This window comes from Porites lutea, chromosome 10 (assembly GCF_958299795.1).
Source record: "Porites lutea chromosome 10, jaPorLute2.1, whole genome shotgun sequence".
Taxonomy (NCBI): domain Eukaryota; kingdom Metazoa; phylum Cnidaria; class Anthozoa; order Scleractinia; family Poritidae; genus Porites; species Porites lutea.
In genome coordinates, this window is record NC_133210.1 from 22714845 (window position 1) to 22739452 (window position 24608).

At 36.6% G+C, this 24608-nt stretch overlaps 1 protein-coding gene across 4 annotated transcripts in view; it reads right to left on the reverse strand.

Annotated features, from left to right (window-relative positions):
* Window positions 1-24608, reverse strand: part of LOC140951155 (glucose-6-phosphate exchanger SLC37A2-like) — a 44916-nt gene that overhangs the window by 15559 nt on the left and 4749 nt on the right. For all 4 annotated transcript variants that reach the window (XM_073400375.1, XM_073400374.1, XM_073400372.1 and 1 more), the window contains 8 exons: window positions 24195-24255; window positions 15538-15619; window positions 14395-14530; window positions 13193-13213; window positions 12750-12805; window positions 12342-12434; window positions 12167-12240; window positions 1197-1246 (listed from right to left, as the gene is read on the reverse strand). In XM_073400375.1, coding sequence (XP_073256476.1) covers window positions 1197-1246; window positions 12167-12240; window positions 12342-12434; window positions 12750-12805; window positions 13193-13213; window positions 14395-14530; window positions 15538-15619; window positions 24195-24255 — 573 coding nt within the window. The remainder of the gene's footprint in view (window positions 1-1196; window positions 1247-12166; window positions 12241-12341; window positions 12435-12749; window positions 12806-13192; window positions 13214-14394; window positions 14531-15537; window positions 15620-24194; window positions 24256-24608) is intronic.

The following is a 24608-nucleotide window of genomic DNA, read 5'->3' on the forward strand; positions in this document are numbered from 1 at the left end:
AAAATCAGCATTTGACTACACATGTAAATCAAAGGGGTGCCTATGGCAAACTCGTGGATTAATCATTTTAGAAATGAAAGCTGATCTTGAACTGGCAATTAGTCTACCGGTATAATTTAAGTCTGGCAAAAAATGAAAATATGTTTAAGTTTCCTCCGGCGGGAGTCGAACACCAGACCATTGACGTGTAAGGTCAACGCGTTATCTATTGCGCCACGACAAATAACGTTAAACATTGGCATTAAATTAATTAACAACATTTTTGTTCATGAAAGTCTGCCGGTGGACGCTGTTTGAAGCTGGTAGAGCTTTATTTATGAAGAATTGAAAGATATATTCGAGGAAAGCAAGCATGGTTTTTACGGTAAAAGCCGTACTTTAACTCATTTCGTCGCATTTGAAAAACATATGGCCGACAAAACGATATTAAGTGTCTCGCAAAACTGTCGCGAAGTCTCTTGCTGACGGCGTTGTACAGCTTGCAATTCTCTGCGTTTACATGAGGAGAATCAATTACGATTCAGCAACAGTAAACATTTCCGTTTTTATTCAACAAAGAAACATTTCATTTCAGAATGATATTTCCCTAAAAATCATGTGATTGGGAGTCTTGTCGTGAGAAAAGTTAAAAAATCGTGAGCTTGGCCCAGCTTGGGGAGTCACAGAGCAATGGCTGATCTGTTCGTCATGTTTATCGCCTGGACGAGTCAAAAAGCTTCAAAAGTTCACAACTTTCTGTCTCAAAGTCGGCCATAGTGTTAACTTGAAATATTCAAAGTCCACATGAAGGCAACTTATCGCCAATAACATGAAAAGCTCTGGGCACAATGCAGGCTCAGCACTTGTTGATCGCAGAACGGGAACGATCGATCTACGACAGTTGTCGTTTCGATATCGGGCGTTCTCGTGAAAGCCGACTAATTACGAAGTATGTCTACACCCCAGTGACACATTTGCATATCGCAGTGCCCACAATTACTCGCTCCTTACGCTACGCGTAATCCACGAGTTAAAAAGAACCAAATTCAAGATACTTTTTTAGTAAATAACTTAATAAGGTGCAAGTTGTGTAATGATTTTCTGCTCTTATCTCTGGCCTGTTTGACTAAATCACACTCAGTTTCCCCTGCATAAATTTAACATCGGAGTTGGCTCTGACTGTTAATACAGACTGTAAAGTTGGGGTGTAAACTTACCTCCACTTCTCGATGTTGAGTAGGAGAACTCAAGCCCACATGACTGGGATCTACACCATAAAAAAATGCAATACTGTATTATAATAGCAATAGTTCGTACTAAATCTGTGAAATAAGTCTTCTAACGTTCAATACGTAATCTCTTTATTTGTGTACTCTTAGGTTATGACAATTCAAAATCCCGGTAAAATTTCGCGAAAAACGTTAGAGTGATTGGGGTTACGCACTAAACATAGTGATGAGGGTTTAGCACTGATAATAGTGATTAGGACTAAGCACTGCCTCGAAATGGTTATCTTTCATTTACTGTTAGGTTTGTCACTATAAATATGTAAAACGAAAACATAACTTGCAGTCGAATCCACTGTGGTGCAGTGGTGCAGTGGTGTAGGTGGTGGGTTTCGGTTTCTAGGACCGCGGGTTCGAATCCCGCTTATGCCACATTCAATCTCCTTTTTTATTCTAAATATAATTGAAGGGACTTAGACTTAGAATAAGATTAGAAGAGCAGAATTTAGAAGAGACTTAGAAATTTCATGTAAGTGTAGCTATCAGGAGAGGGTGGTTTTGGAGCTGACCGGCCAACGACGTGTTTCCAGAATTTCTGAATACCACCTAGCGCGCTCTCCAATACAGTGGGGAAAAAAACGATACATCTCTACGCGAGGGAATTAAGGGTACGAGGGACAGTTACTTGAAGTTTTCAAATTTTGCTGTCTTAGATTTGTAAGTACAGATTAAGTAGTGAATGTCTATTGGAATGCTCAATTTAGATTACTTCATCTGTTAGCAACCCCTTATTGAAAACAAATTCATCCCACTGCCACTGTCAACCCCACTGCGAACACATTACTTTCAGCATGTACTGCTGCAGCTACTTTAAGTTGAGGCCAGGGTCTACACAACAACTCAATAGTTTCATTTACCACTAAAAACAGTCTCGCTTCCGTCTTGTGTGTCACGAATAGGTAATAAACCATAATGTAGTTTCATCATTACTACATGTAAATATTGGTATCAGCTAATTCTTGCAAATAAAGTATTTGTTGAAACTTCATTATTATTCGTTCAAAATATCTCGTCATTTTTGATAAGCTCTAATCCCCCTTTTTTCCCTCAATATGTTGACTAATGCTAGGTTACAGACTTTATAGATTGATGTTTACAGGGAAATCTTGCTATAGAATAAATATAAAAGTTTGAGGATGATGGCCAAGTGAACCATTAGGTTTTCTAGTTGGCCACCATAATACTACTTACGTTTAAAATAAATATAGGCGATGAACCAGAAAAAGCAAACTTAAATAAATAAATAATAACATAATAATAGAAAATAAAAGAACAATTAATAACAATTGCAGCAAAATACGAAAGATCTATTTTTTAAGGAAGTAACACGGACAAGTTTTAAAAGAAGTGAGTTTAGGCAGAACTAGGAAGTGTTAGGTTACGACAAGTATTGCTCGGACACTCCGACAGTAGGTGATGTTTGATTTTTTTTTAAAAAAACTGTACTCATTCAATTCTTTAAGGTATTGTGGAATGCTTTTCCAAAGATCGATTACCTTAAATGAAATCATCTGCTTGCCAGTATTCGTTCTTAGTCGGGGTTTATATAAGTTTTCATTGGTTGCATATCTAGAATTGTAGGGTAAAGAAAGGTGTCGCAAAATATGTCGGGTACTAAACCTTTTGGCCAGAGATGCGTAAATTTTAAGGCGTGCAGAGAATAAACGTTATATACTGTGGGTATGTCAGTAGTATAGGAGGGATGTTTTACTCCGGTTTTTTTTGGGGGGGAATCTCATTAAGGTGGGGGGGGGAATAAATTAACATCGCTGACGTCATAGGCTATTGTCTTGATCTCATGAATAAAATGCGCAGGAATCTCATTAACTTGCGGTGGAATCTCATTAAGTATATCCAGTTTGACGGGTTTATCAATGATGTCATGTTCTATTTTTATCTTGTGGCGGTCATGGTTGGTATAACCGGTTTGACAGGTTAGTTATTTTTGGAGGATGATGTCATATGTATTCCGGGGTACTATGATGTCATAGTTGTTTTGATTGGTTGACCGGAATTAGAAAGACGCTCATTGGCTGTCTCGTTTGACGAAGCATTCTGGTTGGTTGTCATATTTTTTTATTGTTTAAAAGGCATAAAAGCCTGCTCACTGCCTTCCCGCATACTAATTTGGTTTTCCTGCATACTAATTAAGTGTCTTCCTCCATATATAATGAAGTGGATAGGTTTACTAATGAGCGTCACTCCACTACAATAGGAACAACAGGCTTGCCTAGACTTGCCCGGGCTCTTTTAATCCTGATTGGATAGTAAACAATCTATTATGTGTTTAACATAAAAGCGTGCTTTCCCTTCAGTATTTCCTTCTCGCAATCGCTTTGCTAAGGAAAAAGTCTTACTATCACCAATATTTTTAAAACATTACTCCAAACATGCAAGTCGAATCGAGCTGTAACCTTGTCTGACTATTACAGAACTGTTTTCTCCTTTCTATCTCGAGGAAATGAAAAACTATTGAAGTCTTGTCATTTTCACGCACGGTTAATCAGCTAATTATGCGAGTTCACAAGCCCAAAGTTGAATACAAATTAGCTCTACAGGAAAAACCTCAAGGGAGCAACCTTGACGTATTATTATAAAACAAATAACTTAACAAGGATCAATTAAAACACGCGACTCATAATTGCTAACAATAAAAACACAAGAGAGATACCGTTTTAAAAAACTTTATTGAAAACCAATACACAGCGATTTGAAAGGAATGGAAATTAATTAATCTTCATCTTCGCCCATGGAGTACTTGTAAGGTTTGAATTTCTTATGCCGACGTTTCTTCAGCTGTTTGCCATGAGGTTTATGATCATCCAAATAATTAAGAAATTGAATCCGACGCCTCTTGCGCTTCGGGCCTTGTTGTGATGGGGTTTCTACTGTGGAAGGGAGGTCAGGAAAGCAGGATTTAAGGGTGGTGGAGGGGTGAGGCTTTCTTTGTCAGGTTTTTGAGAGATAGCCGCTTGTGTTAATTCAGGTGTTACATTAAAGGGGTTGAGAGGAGTCGAGAATGCTGTCGTTGCGGTCGAAGAATCTTGTGTCCTTGATGTTAAGTCTGGAATAGTGCTGATTATTTCTTCCGGTCGTGTTCCTGTATTTAATTGTTCTTTAAAAGCCAGGTATCTGTTTTGCAACTGAAGGTATCGTTTAGCTTTTTCATCGTCCCGAAGATCGTTTCGAGAAAGCACGTCATCCATGTTGCCTTGTATTTCTTGTATAGCTGGAAGAAGCGGGACAGGCGAAAGAGTTTGCTGCTTCAGATATTTTAGAAGCTCTTGAGGAATATTTTCTTGAAAACCTGCTTGGTTAAAGCCTTCTTCACTGGGCAGGACGTTTGTTCGCAACCGACAATTATCTTGGGTAGTAGTTTTCAGATCAATCAGAAGATAACATGTAAAAAGGTCTTTTTACAGCCTCTTCGTACTGATTTAAAAAGAAGTCAGTCTGCCCGGGATACATTTGCTTCGCTAGAGTCAAGATTTGCAATTTGTCTCGTGGATTCTTGAATAACACCAGATAATGGCTGTTTAGGCTTATGCTGCGGCTACCTTTCTCCTGATGAAATAGATTCTGCACGATATAAATCACGCTCAGATTGCGATGATGAGAACCACGAGTAAAGAGGTTCACAATTCGCTTGTCTTTGCTGGCGTCAACCATCTGATCATCAAACACGATCAAATTCCGTTTGTTCACATCAAAATAGGAATCCTGCTCCAAAGCGGTAGGAATTCCCTTGACGAATTCAATGTTTGGCATGGCGACTAACATTTGTGCATACGCAGGCTGCCATTGTGAATAACACCAAACGATCCTCTCCGGGGGAGGGTAAATGGTCTCTGAAGCTTGTTGCAATAGAGATCGAACCCAGGCCGTTTTTCCTGAGCCGGTCATTCCGGCAATCATGGAGGTAAAAGGATGCTCGAAGCGAAACCGCTGACATTTCTGTGAAAACGGAACTGTTTGAAATGGTGTGAGACCGACATTGTGGTGTTTAGACATCACGTGCCTTTGCATGCTATCCTTTCTACTAAATGATTTTTCGCAGACAGAACAGAACCAACTCATGTCAACTCCTCAGGAGCAGAATGTAGACCGAGAAAGAGGTAGAATGTTGCGCATTGATATAGTTTTGAAGGCAATAAAGTTCAATAGTTTTCCTCCACCACCACCACCACCACCACCGCCACCACATTTCTATTGTTTTCCCTCCACCACCACCACCACATTTCTATTGTTTTCCCTCCACCACCACCACCACCACCGCCACCACATTTCTATTGTTTTCGCTCCACCACCACCACCACCACCACCACATTTCTATTGTCTTCCCTCTACCACCACCACCACCACCTCCGCCACCACATTTCTATTGTTTTCCCTCCACCACCACCACCACCGCCACCACATTTCTATTGTTTTCCCTTCACCACCACCACCACCACCACATTTCTATTGTTTTTCCTCCACCACCACCACCACCACATTTCTATTGTCTTCCCTCCACCACCACCACCATCGCCACCACATTTCTATTGTTTTCCCTCCACCACCACCACATTTCTATTGTTTTCCTCCACCACCACCACCACATTTCTATTGTTTTTCTCCACCACCACCACCACCCCATTTCTATTGTCTTCCTCCATCACCACCACCACCACATTTCCATTGTTTTACTCCACGACAGTCAATAAAACACTGCAAACTACTATCATAAGTTCAGTTGTCGCAATGTCTCAAGTTGTCAAGAACAATCGTGGTTTTCTTCAATTCTTAGCTGTTTGTCCAGCTCATCAGCGACAGTTTCTTTTACGGACAGCCAGTCCACAACAACTACATGCATTAGTCCAAGTCTTATACAATATACTTAAGGAATACATTCTTATCCCCGAAGAAAATAAGCGGAACGTGTTGCCATATAAGGATGCTCTAGTAAACCATGCAGAAACAAATGTCCCTTACAAAACAAACAAGCGAATCCTTGTACAAGAGGGTGATGGTTTTATTCAAGACCTATTGGTACCTGCTGTTACAAGTCTAGGATTTCTGATGCTATAAAAGAGGAAACGAAACTATAGGTTACTCATTTGAAGCTACGGTCTGTCACGGGTACTCATCAAAATGAAGAGAAAGATAGATTTGGTTGAAGAAGAACACGAGAGTGAACATGAAGGAAGCGAAAGTTCTGGTGATGAAAGCGAGGATGAAGAACCAAGAATAAAAGATGTTTTGAGTCACCTTTGCCGAGCAGTGTCGGAAAAGCGTGCTTCTGAATTGCTGCATAGTATGGCCGCGTCCAAAGATATTCTTTTCTGGACCCCCAGTGGACAATTACTTCGAAATAAACGAACTATTCCCGTCACAAACATCGCCGAGCTAGTTGAGTATGTTACTCCCTCATAAAAATGAGGTTACCAAGCCTCGTGCGCTGAATACGTTTCTAGATGGACTTGCAGAGTTAGGAATCGATAAAGGTTTAATCAAGAACAAAAAGTTGTTAAGTGATTTAATAGAAAAGGAAAAAGGCTACCGAAATGTAGAAAATACTTCCGATAATGAGTAATAATGAGGAGAGTTCATCGGATATTGAAAATCAGGAGGAGGAGGAGGAGGAAGTGGCTTCTGAGAATGGCGTTGAAGCGGAAGAGACCCAAGAGAGCGACAACGACACTGAAAACGACAGTCAGGAAATAGAAAGTAGTAGCCCTGAAACGTCCACCACCTTTCATTCTAAAAGTCCCTGTGAACATTGCGAAAACTCTAATGTGCACTCCACATTGATCATGAAATGTCCTAAATGCTTTTGGCACGATAACTACAAGATTTGTCCTATATGCGATCACCAGATCCCCGAGGAGAGAAAATACATCAAAGAGGGCTTTCTTCGGTGTCACGATTGTGGATTAATTACACACAAAAACGCCAAGACGTTGGAAACCAATTTTTATTCACCTTCTAAAGAGGAGAACGAAGAGGAGGTCTAATTTCCATTCCTTCCAAATCGCTGTGTATTTGACTCTTTTTGTCACTGGTTTTCAATAAAGTTTTTTAAAACGGTATCTCTCTTGTCTGGTTTTATTACTAGCAATTATGAGTCGCGTGTTTTAATTGATCCTTGTTAAGTTATTTGTTTTATAATAATACGTCAAGGTTGCTCCCTTGAAGTTTTTCCTGTAGAGCTAATTTGAGCTAATTTTTTTAACCGTGCGTGAAAATGACAAGACTTCAATAGTTTTTCATTTCCTCGAGATAGAAAGGAGAAAACAGTTCTGTAATAGTCAGACAAGTTTACAGCTCGATTCGACTTGCAAGTTTGGAGTAATGTTTTAAAAATATTGGTGATAGTAAGACTTTTTCCTTAGCAAAGCGATTGCGAGAAGGAAATACTGAAGGGAAAGCACGCTTTTATGTTAAACACATAATAGATTGTTTACTATCCAATCAGGGTTAAAAGAGCCCGGGCAAGTCTAGGCAAGCCTGTTGTTCCTATTGTAGTGGAGTGACGCTCATTAGTAAACCTATCCACTTCATTATATATGGAGGAAGACACTTAATTAGTATGCAGGAAAACCAAATTAGTATGCGGGAAGGCAGTGAGCAGGCTTTTATGCCTTTTAAACAATAAAAAAAATATGGCAACCAACCAGAATGCTTCGTCAAACGAGACAGCCAATGAGCGTCTTTCTAATTCCGGTCAACCAATCAAAACAACTATGACATCATAGTACCCCGGAATACATATGACATCATCTTCCAAAAATAACTAACCTGTCAAACCGGTTATACCAACCATGACCGCCACAAGATAAAAATAGAACATGACATCATTGATAAACCCGTCAAACTGGATATACTTAATGAGATTCCACCGCAAGTTAATGAGATTCCTGCGCATTTTATTCATGAGATCAAGACAATAGCCTATGACCTCAGCGACGTTAATTTATTCCCCCCCACCTTAATGAGATTCCCCCCAAAAAAACCGGAGTAAAACATCCCTCCTATACTACTTATGTCTAGCAAATTCAGCAATGGAAGAGCACTCTCGGTATCTTTGCCATGTGTGTTTACAAGGAGCATAATCTCGCTACAAGATTTTGCTGAAACTGCCCTTCTTTAGGTGCGAGTTATAGGTTCTAACCAAAGCCAAAATTGCATAAGAGATGTAAGGATAAATTAAGCTGTAGCAAATAGTGCCTTAATTTTGATATAATCCTGATATTTCTGGAAATTCGTGAGCGAATATATGAGATATCATATTTCCATGAGAAAAAATCATCAATCATTACCCCTAAACATTTAATATGGTCCTTGCGAACCAAAGAGTAGTACGTTCCATCCTTGTTTCTAATCTGAATATTCACTGACATATCCTTTTTTTAGGGGACTAAATTATCATAAATTAAATTAGTTTTTGCCGTATTTATTGACAGTTTATTTTCATCACACCATTCTTTCACCTTCTCAAGTTCAGGGTCCACATGAGTTTTAAGGCTTTTAAGATTATTCGTCGAGGTGAATACGTTGGTATCATCAGCAAAAATTTTGAAACTTAACTTATCGGAGCAGTTGGGTAAGCCGTTTATATAAATAGGAAACAGTAATGGTCCTAGTGTGCTATCCTGGGATATTCCACAGCTCATAGTTTGTGTCTCCTAGTGCAGTTTACTGTTACCTGTTTGTTAGGTAGCTACTGAACCATTTTAAAGGGAGACCTCTAATACCGTATGCTTCTAGTTTTTTGAACAAAATTTCGTCATTTACAGTACCGAATGCCTTGGAGAAATCTAGTAAAACAGCACAGGTGTATAGGTTCCTCTCAATGGCCTTCCTTAGAGTGTCAGTGAGTTCAGTTATGGCCTGAGATATTGAGTGACCTGTACGAAATCCATATCCAAACAGAATATTGTGCTTTTCTATAAAGTTACTATGTTGCTTGAATATCAATTTTTCAAATACTTGAGAAAGAACTGATAGACTTGCAATTGGTCGATAATTCGCAGGGTCGGTTGCGTCGCCCCCCCTTCTCAATAGGAGTTACTTTTTAAATATTTTAACTATATCTGGGACGGTTCCTTGTTGTTAAGACTGATTATAGATTGCTGGAAGTGCCTCATAAAAAGGTATGCTAGTTTCATACATCTTGGGGGAACCCCTATGGAAGATTCGTTCAGATTTAGTCCCATTATCGTATCTTGAACTTCATGTGCGTAGATTCCACGAAATGCAAAACTGTCTGATTTATATCGCTCGGCGGGAGCTTTGCAGAAAGATTACTACCAACATTTATGAAATGCGTATTTAAAACTGACGGGCAATATTCTTCCTATTTGTGTAGGAAGCACCATTATAGATGACTTTGGTTATTACTGGCGGGGTGCTACCCTTTTTCCTGTTTATGAGCAAACCGATAAGCTTCCAAGTTCTTTTTAAGGTCTCACTATTAAGGTTAAATTGCGCCGTGAAATAATTCTATTTTAGTTTATTATTGAACACTTTGTAAATCTTAATTTTTTTCCGGATCTCGGCTTAGAAAGTGAGATTTGAAGAGTCTTTGTTTCCGTTTGATTGAAGTGGCAATGGCATTGGAAATCCAAGGCTTATTTAACGGTCTTTTCTTTTTGCTATTTAAGCTGCGCTTAGGTGCGTGTTTATCAGAAATTTTTTGTAGTATGTCAACTACGTTGCTAATACCGGTACTTTCATTAACGTCATCATTTACTAGGCCAGAGAACTCGATAGCCTCTACATCTCTTAAAAATGAATCACTGTCAAAATGAGAAAAATAGCGAAAATATTTTGCTTCGTTTGACACAGGCAGCTCATTTGCGACTGTACAAAATATTGATAGATGGTCCGAAAACATCAGCTAAGCAGATTCCCGCATTTATGACTTTGTGGAATACATTTGAATAAATGTGATCAATAATTGTTGAGGAATGATCAGTGAGGCGTTTGGGTTTGGTGATCAAAGGCAAAAATCCACAGTTGAGCAACATATCGAAATATTCGGAGGTTTGATTATCATTGTTGTATTTCAGGAAGTCTATATTAATGTCATCTACGATGAATATTTCTTTTTCCTTTATTGTTTAATTTGTCTAATCGCTGCTTTAGGGTTTCAAGGAAATGCTCACGGTCGTTTGATGGGTGCCGATAGATACAATCGATAACGATTTTCTTTAGTTTTTCACGCCTAATTTCAATCCAGCATGATTCAACTTTGTCGAATCTTCATGGTAAGCTGTTGCTTACCATATTTGGACGATGTAGGCAATAACCCATCAATTTGATGGGTTCTTTAACAATTATTCCTCGAGCCCGAATGGGCTTTGAGTCAATAGCCCATGAGGCCTCATGGGCTATTGACTTAAAGGCCATGAGGGCGAGAGGAATAATTGTTTTAGTAAAATCCAACTAGTTGGTCAAAAATATCGAGAATAAAAAAAATTTAGCTAGTTAAAGCTAGACTTTAATCCTTTTTTGCCGCCAAAAAGCCGGCGCTTTTCGCTACCAGGGGGTTATACATATAGCCTAGTAGTAGCTCAACCAATGAGAACGCAGCATTGTTAATAGACCACTAGTTGGATTTTACTAATGCCTAATAACCCATCAATACAGAGGAAGAGTGTGACGTTCACGTTACCATGGTAGCAAAATTTTTACTGTGTTTCTGACCATAAAAACTTCGTCCCAAAATATTTCGATAACGCTCTTACAGATTTCGCTTAAACTTCACGATCATCGAGGCAGCTTTTGGAGGAAAAAGCTCCCGTGAACGATTTTGGAAGAACAGTTCCCAGTGCCGAGATATACTGCTGCAAGTAAAATAGGTAATAGCGTCATTTCGTTGCAATGACAACTCCGATGCCGTTACAACCCTGATCATAACAAATTTTCATCTTTATCTAATACAACTGTGGTGGCAATTTTTCCAAAACTTTGTTTATTGCGACGTAGTTTATGCTCAAACTTGGGAGGTATTGACCCTGAAAAACTGTATCGAGCCACCTTAAGCAACGACGATGGCAACGGCAACGAGATTGGCAAAAAAGCAATAAGTGTAGATAGCAAACAACAACTTTGCACGTGCATTATGCTTTTTTGTACATTTCTTAGCCGTCGTAGCACGACTACGGCGTGAAACTGGCTGATTTCACGCGTCCGCCTTATAAAGTAGGTAAACAAAACAGAATTTTTTTTGATTTTTTTAAACCTAAATAGAGTCCTTTCGGGTTAAACCACAGAAAATTTAGCCAACATTTGACAAATTAATTGAAACTGAATACGAAACAATGCAAATGCACTTAAGTGACGTTTTCGGTTTGTTGTCATCCAGAAATTTTGTTACCATGGCGACGTGACATAACGACCTCTCCTCTCTATTAATCTTGTTTCCAGGCAGCAGCCTAGCAGCCTAGCAGCCTATCTGTTTATTCCCAAGTGAACTAAAAAACATTGTCTTCATTACTATGCAGAGATGAAATGGAAGAATTTTTGACTAAAACTGAAAGGAAGAAATGCAAGAATATGCAAAACATATTGCTTGATGTATGTTACTCTTTGAGGAGAATCTGCAAGAAAAAACATCTGTTTATATCTTGAAACAGTGCCGAGATACAGGCCAATGTTTTAAAGAAAGTCTTCAAGGAGGTAATGTTGTTAAGAATTTAGAAATAGTGTGAATGAATAACAAAACTATTGAATTCAGCTTTCATATGTTGTGAAGAGTTATACAGATCTCAGAACCTGTTGTTCTTATTCTTCAAATCATACTCAGCCTCATTCAATAATATTATTATCATTAACTATTTTTCACTTGTCTTTCGTTAGTTACTTAATTACAACAAGGTTGAATTTTGATCTCTTTAGTGTGACATAATACTCACCTACTACAAGGAAAAGGAATATAATGACTGCCATTCCACTAATTATACATCCTGGGACAATGAATGAATACCCCCTGTCAAGACAAAAACCTCAGAATTAACACAACAAGCTATAAGAAACAAGAAGCAAATGGTTTTGCACATTGCAAAATGTAAAATAGTTGTGAGCTCTTACCACTGATTGCTGGCCCATATACCAGCTATTGCAGATCCCAAAATGTTGCCAACTGATGTGTGAGAATTCCATATTCCCATTATCAAGCCACGCCTGAATTGATTAAGTAGTAATAGTAATATTACAAACTTACAATTTCAATATGAAATAAGTGGTTAATAAAAAGGGTCTCACATGCAGAAAAGTGAAATTCCCTCCTTAACAATGTTAACTTTGCTCTTTCTTAAAATAAATTTTCTGATTAACAAACACATGCTGCAGCTTGACTTAATGTCATTCACAAAATGTTGCTGTGAAAGTGTTCAGAAAACATGAAAAAATGATGACTGGTTTATGATTTGTTCTGCCACTTGTATAAAGTGTACGCCAAGCAACAAATAGAAAAGTAAAGAAAAAAGTTGAGCCTACCGTCCTTTTCCAAACCAATTTCCAACACATTCTACAACACTGGGCCAGCCAGAGCTCTACAGGGATAAGAAAGGAAGTATCATCACATTAGAAAACAAAGACTTCCCGCCCCAGTTGTTCAAAGGCCTACCAGCACTAACCTGGGGTTAAGTTTCAATCTGGGCTTATTTTTATTTTGTTCAAATTTATTTTCTAGGATAATTTTCTCTATTCTTTTTAGAGCTTCCAATCATCAAATCCTAAACAAAATGAATTAAACTTAATTTACTTTTTAAACCTTTGTATTTGAATTCAAATTTTGCACTTACCCTGGGTTGTCTTAACCCAGCTTTGACCAACCCAGCCCAGAAGAAAAAAAACTGATGGTTATACATTCTGTTTATATGCTAACTATATTACTGGCAATAGACTCACTATATGACATGGTAATCTTTTTTGCTCACCTGAAAAAAACCTGAAAATACCTGAAAATAAAAAAATATATATATATTATTATTTTTTATAAAATAACTAAGATAGTACGCGCGCTCTGATTGGCCAAGAGGAGTATTTGCATGAGAGTATGTAAACATGGTTGCGGGGTCAAGTTGTTTGGCTTTTCGCGCGCTAATCACGCAAGCATGAATTTGAAAAAGGTTTCAACTTCAAAACTCGACAAGTTTACTTTATTTACCCATTCCTTCGTCGGCTGAAACATGGAAAATCGTTACAAAGAAGGTGAGTCAATTTTTCTTTGCTTAAGTTGACATTTTAAGCCAGAAAAATCCGTATTTTGCAAAGCATCTTTTTGCAAAACAAGAACTGATTACGCGTTCAAGACTTCGTGGACAAGATTTTGCGACTAGTAAGAATTTCTCTTTTAATCAGTGCCTTACAAAGAGTTTTTCGTTTTTTCGCGGGAAATTTATTTTATAAAACCAATAGAAAACTTTTTTCCTGTGTTTGCATATCCTGATATAAACACTCAAGGCATTGGGAGAATTCGAGACAGTTATGCAACCCGAGACGAAGTCAAGGGTTTGCATAACTGTCGAGAATTCTTCCAACCCCTCTCATGTTTATATCAGGCTATGCAAACACGGAAAACGTTTTCTATTGCTTAAATACCATTGCATTTACTAATTTACGGTAAAAATACTTGGCATGCTCAGTTATCATTTACTATTTAAGAATGATTTTGGATTAGTTTGGAACACATTGCTTTAGCAGGATAAAAAAACTTTTATTAAAATTCTGCTTCAGTAGGCTTGTTCAAAATATGAAATATTGATAGATTTACAGCATTTCTGACATCACAGAAACTCAAAGTGGCAGCTTACTGCATCAGGTAGAGTTTGTTTTGCCCACATAATAATAATAATTACCTATTATGTTATTGATCAGTAGTAATGAATTCAGAACAAACAGTGCAATATGCTGTTTTATCAAACAATAATCAAAATCCACAATATTATTTGGATTTTCCATACTATATAGTAGGTCCAATAGAAAGAAATGACAGAAACAGAAGTTAAAAAAAAATTAAGAAGTTAAAAAAAAATTAGCGAACCGGAGGCAGTATTAGCAAAGTATAAATGAAAGTCTTGTAAAAATATCTGGGTATGGCATATAGTAGGTAACACATAAGAAAAAATATCATAGGTACCTGGACAGTGACAAAATACGCAAAGTAGTGAATGTTCCACACATAACCCATCCCAAATGCAATAGTCAACAGCCCACTTAAGATCATGCCAATTGTAAGAAAATGCCTCAAATCCATGTGCTCAGCAAGGAAGCCACTACAGAGAAAAACAGTGTGCTAAAATGAATAAATTTTTGGATATTTTAGGATACTTAAAGAATACCCTTAAAAATCCCAAATTTGGCAAAGTGAGACAAGTCCCAACCAGGAAATTCCCAAACAAGTTCCCTGATTGGGACTTGTCTCACTCTTCCAAATGTGGGATTTTTGTGGGTAGTAATTCTTTAAATACCCTAAAATATCCAAAAATGGGAATCTGTTATTTTTTCCTGTGCTTGTAATAAAAAAATAGGGATAACTTTAAAATAATATTGACTTATAAATAAGCAAAGTACACAACAGAGGTTGGGGTGATAGTAAGTTACAGTACTGTTCAATAGAATGTTACCACCCTCTCAAAAGACTTGCCTTGAGCTGAATGTAATTCCAAAAGAACTTTGAGTATATTTATTTCTGTTAATGCAGAGAAGCCAAACAAGGTAGCGCAGATGTAAACGATATACTTTGGTATGAAACCAGTACTTAAAATTCACATAATTGGCAACTACTTTCATGCATCATGCAGTTTTGCAGGTAGGAAGCCAAAAGCTTCTTTCATCTAGGTCTTTGCACTGATCATTCATTGGGCTGAAAATTAAACCGGAGCATTTTTTGGAGGGTGTGAAATTCACCTTAACAGAGGTGTTTGGGAGTTTGAGGGGAGTTTTCAAATCAGCTGGAAGAAAAAACTGAAATCCCTGATTACAGAATTGTCAGTACTTGAGGGAAGTTCAACAGTTTAGAATTTTGGACGCAAGAGGGAATTGATTTCCAGTGGTAATAGGTCTAGATGGTAGGGTATGGATATGTTACTGGTCAAATTTGCTTTAAAGTTGATTTGGATGTAACCTAGGTTGATTCTCAATTTGTGTTTTAGTGCTAGGAGAAATAGGAAATTGAGGATCAACCTAGATTAAATCAAAATAAACCAGAAATCAAATTTGACCAGTAACAGGTAATTTTATGGAATCAGCCAGTTCTTCAGAAAGAACATTCCAAGCTAACCTAAAAAACATGCCAACAGCATAGGAAAAAAGAAATGCCAGGTCCAGTGCTCCAAGTAGCTCATCTCCGCTGTCAACAGAATCTTCAAGAAAATCATAATCAAGAAAACTTAGAAAACTTATAACAAAGGTCTACCATCAGTGATTTTGTTACAAATTGCTGATAGTGAGTCCTGGGACTCATCTTAAGAAAAATCATGAGTCCCAGTCCAGAATCAATGCATCCCAGTTCAAAAAATAATCCTTACTCCTATATTAAAAGATGCCACAACTCTCATAAAATTAGACTATCCTGTTTAATCCGTAGGACATTATCAATAGCAAAGTACTTATCTCTGTAATACATGTACATTATAGTCACTGTACTCATATCAAATTACAGTCTTTCTGGCGAAAAATAGAAATTTCTCAGGACCACTCTTGCGTTTTTTGTTGTTTGCAGTGATACCCAGTGGCTCTCCGTTTGTCCCAGCATAAGTGCAAAACATCTTTGGGTGGCATTTTCTAATTTCCATATTAACGTTAACAAGCCCTTGAAGCTTAGAATCAGAAGAAAACTTTGCCGTACTACAAACCACTTTTGGCTATCTTGGGTCAGCCAAGTGCTTTGCATCACTGAAAATTGTATGGGTTGTAAGTTAAATAAGATGTCATGACAAACATCATGAGTAACCCCTACATCAGGTAAATAAACATGGTTGCAGGAAATATTTCTATCTGTTCGTTCAGAAATTGTTAAAACATGCAAAAAGGCGCATTTCTGATGGAGATGAAACCTTTAAGTCCTTACAATTTTTAACATTTACTTAAAACTCTTTCCTATCAATAACCACCAGAAAAAAGTGGTCACGATCATTTTGGTGTTTTTGGTAAGTGGTCACACATGGATGCTTGACCCTAGTATACAGTTGAACCTTGATTATCTGGACTCTTTGGGACTTGGGTAAATAATCTAGATAACTGAAAGTATGGATATTAATGGGACAATAATGCAATCATATACTGTCAGGAAATATAAAGAAAACATAATTTAATTGTGAAGAAGCTCCTTCTTGAGTTTATGTATGGACTGTAAGTATTATTGTATTTTCAATCCTTTACTCATCTCGATGCTGTCAGTGAATTTCTGGACCTCCTCTTTTTTTGCATATATCTGAGATCTGCTGCTAGCTGATTTCTAAACTTGAGTGCTAAATTTGAAATAATTGTTTGCTTGTCCTTCATTGAGAGGGGGCGCCACACAGCTCTTTACAAGGCCTTACAGTATTGGCTGTGAAAACAATAGACATTGAAATATAAAAATGACTCTATCCCTAAAATAATGGAGCTGTGTGTTAAGGAGAACCAATAAAATTTAAGGTTTTTAGGAGCTGCATACTAACTGATTGAGAGAACAGACTGCTTTAGTTGCATAGACATGGCCATGATTTGAGTTTACGATCACTTGGTTTTTATGTTACATAAACAAAACGGAATCAAGCATGACATTCTCTTGGCAGTAACATAATAATATATGTGGCCTATTTATGCAAATTTACACTTAACAGACAACCCTTGGGAAATGGATCTGATAGATGTTAGTTTGAGAAAAAAGACTCTTTTCAGCAGCCATATTATTACAGTTGACTCTCGAAAACTCAAACCTTCAAGGGAAATCAAAAACAGTTTGAGTTATCGGGAGTTTGAACAAGAAGTAAGGAAATGGAATGCAAGTATTGTACACTTTCCTTACAGGGTAGCAAGGGATATACGGTGGAACCTCTATTATCTGGACTCATTGGGACTTGAGTAAATAGTCTGGATAATTGAGAGTCCAGATAACCGAAAATATGAATATTAATGAGACAATAATGTAAAAACAGAGAATAAAGAAAACAAAAGTTAATTGTGAATTAGCTCCACTTGCATTTATATATGGTCTGTATGTTATTTACAAATAAAAAAGGTACTGTTTCAAGTGTTCATGTATTTACAGCACTCTAAAATGTTCAAGCATACTAGTTTGTTTTAATGAATTACGTGATCGCATAGCAGTCCATCATTCGTCAAAGCTAAATTACTTGGAAAGGGTCAATATTGCTTTATCCAGCTGCTCATCATTTGCAACCGTAAGGGACTTTCGTTTCAACCCTTCGCTAGTCTTGACGCTATCAGTGAATTTCAGGACCTTCTCTTTGTTTTTGCGTATATCTGAGATCAGCTGCTTGCTGATTTTTAACTCAAGTGCTAAATTTGTTCCTTTTTCTCCTTTCTCCAGACATGAAATAATCATTTGCTTATCCTTTATCAAGAGATTAGACTGCTGTCATTTCATAGAAATGGCTGTGATTTGAGTTTACGATCGATTGGTCTTGTATTTATGTAACCCACATGAAATCAAGCATGACATTTTCTCAGCAACATAACAATTCAGCCAATCAAAATTCAGCTGAATACCGGCGTGATAACCAACTTGGGATGTTGGAAGAACACGAGAAAAGCTTGTACTACAAGTTTTTGGAGTGTTCTCCCAACATCCCAAGTGGGTTATCATGCTGGTAAACCCATAGAAAGTGTGGTCTATTGCCCTTATAAAATAACTTAAAAGCATACGTTTCAGTTTTCTATGAGTTTACCGGTGCAATAAACCATAGGTTTTTAACCAATCAGATATGGGGCACCAAATGTATTTTTATTATTTAGACTGGTTATTTGTATATAACCAAAACAATGCTGGTTATTTACAAACAACCACATTACAGTTTTATTATTTCTAAATAACCAAAATATTAAATTGGTTATTTACAAATAACCAAAACTGAAATTTTGCTATTTATCAAATAACCAAAAATTAAAAGGTGGTTATTTCTAAATAACCAAATGCAAGATTGGTTATAATAACCAAAATGCAAAATTGGTTATTTATCAAATAACCAAAATGCAAAATTGGTTATTTATTAAATAACCAAAATGCAGGCAAAATGGAAAATTGGTTATTCATAATCAAACTGGACAGTTGGTTACTTAGTAAATAAAACATGGATGATTAAAAATCCAAAACTGTGCAAACATGGCTATTTAATACAGAATTGGTTATTTACCTAATTTGGTCTTAGCAAGTGGCCATGTGGCCCATTTTTCCGCTCAGTTCCCATAACGACTTGCAGACTTATATTTCCAACATGGCTTCTTCCAAAAACATAGCGCAGTTAAATGCAGAAATGGCTCCGAGCTGCTTTGAAGTTAGCTACTGACCGATCCAAATCTGTTACATAGCACTACAGACTGTTCACACTTCACAGTCCCTATTTTTCCATAAGATCGTCTATATCGATCACTTTGCATTACGGTTAGCCATCTTGGATGAGTGTCAAAACCACTTAGGAGGTGGGGGGTGGTTTGGGAGGAAGCAAGAAAAATAGTCCCTGAGTAGTTTTGACGCTCATCCAAGATGGCTGCCCGTAACGCAAAGCCTATTGCGACAGGATTCTCTAATCATCCTGATATTGTAGAATTCTGTAAGTATTTTTGATCATTGGACAGATTTATTACAGATTCACTCCACTACATTACAAGCAAATAATGAAATGAAATAAGCTAACACTACTATAAGAAAAGAAAGAAAAAAAAAGTTGTGGAGAAGGAGACAACCAAAAGCACCAATGTGCCATACTAGGGATGTCCCCACTAATTAAAATATAAGAAAATATATAAAAATAGAAATATAAATGCTCTAGTTATCCCTAATAAAGCTTAAAACATTTCTTTTAAAAGTTGCAATACAGTTTGATTCTCTAATATGACTGGGTAAACCATTCCATTCATCTACAACACAGTTAAAAAAACTATATTTAAAACCATCAGTTCTACTAAAATTTGGAACAAGGTCTTGTGTGTCATTTTTCCTCAAGTTATAACCTGTATTTCTGTCCTTACAAAATATGAGCTTATTTGAAATGTCAATATCATAGTGCCCATGAATTACATTTAAAAAAAATGTAACATCTCTAGTGAACCTCCTATTAGATAATGACAACAATTTTAGCTTAGATAGTCTAGTATCATAATCATCATCAGACCTAGTGATCCATCTGGTAGCTCTTCGCTGAACAGCCTCCAATTTATCAATGTTACGTTTAGTATGAGGGTTCCAAGTTTCGCATGATTCGGCATGAATATTCTAATAAAGGTCTCACAAGACTACAATAAAGTGTGTTCATGGTATCAATATCCTTTAAGCCCCTAAAAGTCCTCTTAACCAACCCTAAAACCCTATTAGCCTTAGCAGTTATTTTACCTACGTGTTGGTTCCATGAAAGATTACTAACAGTAAATAATCCTAAATCTTTATACACATTAACACTTTCCAAAGGTTGACCTTCAATATTATACTCCCAAACTAAGGGTGACTTTTTCCTGGTTATTCGCATGATCTTACATTTCTTGGTATTAATTCTCATCTTATTCATGTTAAACCAATCTGAAATTTTATCTATGTCACTTTAAAAAGTTGACAGATCTTCTTAAGTACTAATAACCCTATACATTTTACTGTCATCAGCATACAGAGCTTACTAATTTTCATGGGATTTTCATGGGATCAGGGGTCAGAATTTGCAACAATTTTGGATCGGGTATCAAAATTTTATGGCCAAAATGTGAGATCAGTCGGGAAAATATATACCTTGTTACATTGTAAGACCCTGTTGTATAACAAAACAATGTAAAACACGATAGGTTTCATGGAAATGCAAAATTATTTTTGATTATATGTGTAATGTCTGAAGATTAAAGGACAAGGGAACAAATTAGTCAGAAATGAATAATGTGACAGCACGACAATTCATTGGATAATCTCTGGACTATCATGAAAACTAGCCGAAGTAGATGATGGTTAATGAAGACTAATGGTGGTAGATGTAGGCGTATGAAGGTAAAAGAAGGCTAATGAATGTAGGTGACCCTGGATAAAGGCTAATGGGGGTAGATGAAGGTGAATGAAGGTTAATGGAGGAAGATGACAGTAGATGAAGGTGAAAGAAAGTAAATGAGGGCCTATGTAGGTAGATGAATATTAATGATGAAGGATGAGTGTGAATGAAGGTAAATGAATTAGAATGAAGGTGAATGATGATTCCTGAAAGCGAATGAAGGTGTATGGAGGAAAATGAAAGTAAATGAAGGAAAATGAGGGTGGAAGAAGGTAAATGAAAGAGAAAAGAGGAAAGTGAAAGAAGTGGAAGAAGCCATGTTGGAAATAGAAGTCTGCAAGTCGTTATGGGAAATGAGTGGGAAAATGGGCCACGTGCCCACTTGTTAAGACCAAATTAGGTAAATAACCATTTCTGTATCAAATAACCATTTTTGCACAGTTTTGGATTTTTAATCGTCCAGGTTTGTTTATTTACTAAATAACAAATTGTCCAGTTTGTTTATAAATAACCAATTTTCCATTTGGCCTGCATTTTGGTTATTTAATAAATAACCAATTTCGCATTTTGGTTATTTAATAAATAACCAATTTCGAATTTTGGTTATTTGATAAATAACCAATCTCGCATTTTGGTTATTTAATAAATAACCAATCTCACATTTTAGTTATTTAATAAATAACCACTTTTTAATTTTTGGTTATATGCTAAATAACCAAATTTCAGTTTTGGTTACTGATTTTTAAATAACCAATTTTATATTTCGGTTATTTAGAAATAATAAAACTGTAATGTGGTTATTTGTAAATAACCAACATTGTTTTGGTTATATACAAATAACCACTCTAAATAATAAAAATACATTCGGCACCCCATAATCAGAATGCACGTACTATCTTAGTTATTTTATAAATCAGAATAATTGTCCATCTTATGCCGCTCGCACTTTTTCAAAGCAAAACAGATTAAAAATAGTGTTCTAAACACAGATTTGGAAGGATTAATGAACTTTTAATCATTTCAATTTTTCAAGGTCACATCTTATAAATATTCAAGTCCGGATAATCAAAAAGTCCAGATAATCAAGGTTCGACTGTTATAATATTTTGAAAAAAAAAATTAAGCAACAAAGCTTGATTAATCAGTACAGTAGTACACATTTTATTTGAATTGGACTGACAAAAAAGTAAAGAAGCTCAAAGACAAGGTTGAGAGAAATTCACTGTTTTGGACTGCAGTTCACTGCATTGCTTTCAACTTGTCATGCACCTAAAACATGTTTCGAGCTATCAAGGGTAAAATTGTATAGAAATGATCTGAAGGGAAACAAAAATTACTGCGAGTTAGCAGGAGGTTCAAGTTATCAAGGGTTTGAGTTACCAAGGGTAAAATTACAGTGAATTTATGAAGAAAATCCAGGGAAAATCGATTTTGGTTCAAGTTAGCGACAATTGTACATGTAACTCGAAAAAGTAATTCTATGAATTATTGAAATTACTTGTTCATACGGGTATTAGGTTTTCACAATAATCAAGACTTTTAGCATCTGGTTTTTCATGGTGTAATAACCAACCACGAGTTAGTTCAAACACACACTACTTTAATACAGACAAAGCATCGAGTTACAAGTCATGTGACTAACATGTGACACGGTCGAAGTCACACCAGACTGTAACGCACAACTACATCATTACACATGGGAACCGCAAACTGCAGTTTGCAGTTACTTCACAGTTTCATGTTGCCGGGATTTCAAATTTCACCAGGGCGTTCATTGTTTAGTGCTGCCATGTTGTTTTTCATCAAGTTGAAGTCCATCACTTTTATCACCAAAAAAACATGAAAAATATTATTAATTTGAGTTTAAAAATCTAACAAGACACTCTTAAAGTGTTAACTCAAGAATGCTTGGAGATTAGGTAAGAAATGAGGAGGAGATAAATTCTTAGGGAGCCAGTGTGCAGGCTAGGTTACACAGTAACAACTGACTGCCTTATGGCACATAGAATAGCCAGACTAAACAGATCAAAGTTCAATCGTTACAGCTTATAAATCTAAAGTGAAAATTTCCAATGATGTCTAGGCAATAATGCTGTAATTTCAAGCAATACTCCACAATCAAAGGCATTGAATACCACCAGGCTAAGATTGAGGCCTTGCAAATCTATGACATCAAGGAAACATAAATGAAAACGTCAGCAAGCAAAATAGATACACATTTCCAAACTAGAGAACTTCAAAAATAAATAGACTAGTTCAATTTGTAGACAAGTAGTTTCCATTTGCTGAGAAGCAGAGTGCGCAACAGTCAAGTACAAAGCTACCCTTATAAACACATCCAAGACACATACATATCAATGTCAGACGAGTAGTTGAAGTTGCTCCTAGTAGTTGAAGGTTAAATCAGTGATATCTCAAGTATTTATAAAGTTTAAAGCAACTACAAGCCAGTACATGATCAACTACATGCTTCACCTCAATCATCACCGAAAATATACCACATGCTCATCACAAGTCTCATTTGCATACAACGAAAGTCGTCACGATTCTTATAACTAGTTTCCACAGTCTCTGCAAAGAACGACTGGGAGCCCGATCTCCCTTTTGTGTCCTAAATACAAAGAAGAAAAACGGCTTGCAGATTATGACTCTCATTGCTAGGCAAGGTTTGCGGGTTTTTCCACGGAAAACCTGATGCTAAAGGTCTCTAATAATTCATTATTATTTCTACATATTATAGACTGTCAGTAGTCCCTACATATTATAGTAGTCCCTAAGAATTGTTGCATGGGCAAGAAGGTTTCATGCAAGGGAGAAAGGCAAACGCATGAGGGAAGGGAGGAAAAAGAGAAGAAGGGATTGCAATTTCTTTGGTAGCCAATACATTCAAATTCTCCACAACCCCAGCATCAGAAAACTGGAATAACTCATAAATGATGAAGTGCTCAGCTGTCAACATACCGTTATGCAAGTTTTACCAATAAAAATTATTCTAATAGCAAATCACCCCAAGGTCAAATCCTTACAGACCACAAGATGATCACATGATGGGTCATGCCATCTCTCGAAGTGTGTGTGATTCATAGTGCCATTCTAAAAACAACTTTCCTAGAAAATATTTAATATCTTGAGTTTAATATCGAGACTGTAACTTCAAGCTCACTCTTAAAAGAGAAAATTCTTTACTAATTTTACCATAAAAAAAAAACTTGTTTGGTACTGCAATGAAAGAAAGATTTCTGATCACAAGCCAAGTATCAAAACTATACAGTAAGAAAAAATTTATTAGCCAAAAAGCTGTAAAGTTGTGATGCAAGTGTCCAGCACAGACCTTTAGCACAAAAGCTAAAGATTTCCTTTCATCAGAGCTCAATAGCACATGTAAGTCACAGGCTACTGAGAGCTGCTAAAGCACAACTCTGTATTCATTCAAACTGGAACTTGTGACTTTCATATAAAACAATAACAACTATCTTCTCTAATGATGTTCAGCTTAAAACAGACCATTCTGAAGTCTCTTAAAAGGTTCAGACAAATTTACATGTAATACAGTTGAACCTCTCCACAATGGTCAACTCTGGCCTACAAGAAAGTGGCTGAGAAGTTTGGTGGCTGTTGTAGAGAGGTTTTTTGTAAACAAGAGTCAATGTATGAACTGTCTGCCAAAAAAAGGCTGTTACAGTGAGGTGACCATTGTGGAGAGGTGGTTGTTTAGGTTCAACTGTAGCTTTTTGATAACATAACTTACTAAATGGCTTCCATCCATGGCAGCTTGGATTTGCTTTAGAACAGTTTGGATTAAGTGTTCCCTAACAAAGAGAATATTAAACAATACAACTGTATCAAAACAAACAACAACAACTGTATCATTTTCTCTTTATTCTTAAAGTAAACATTTTGCAGTAAACTTTCCAAAAAACTGCTTTCACTGTGCCTCTGTCATTAAAAAGTTCAATTAGGTACAATAAAAAAAACATACATGAGAAGACAAACTCTCAACTGGTTGTAATAATAATGATTTTCTAGAGTGCTCAACTTTTCAGGAGTGATAAATAATATGATGGAAATTAGTAACAGGCTTCAGGAGCTATTGCTACAGCTCTGTTTTGTAATAATGGTTCAAAGGCGACCAGACTCATCTGACAATTACAGCAAATCAGAC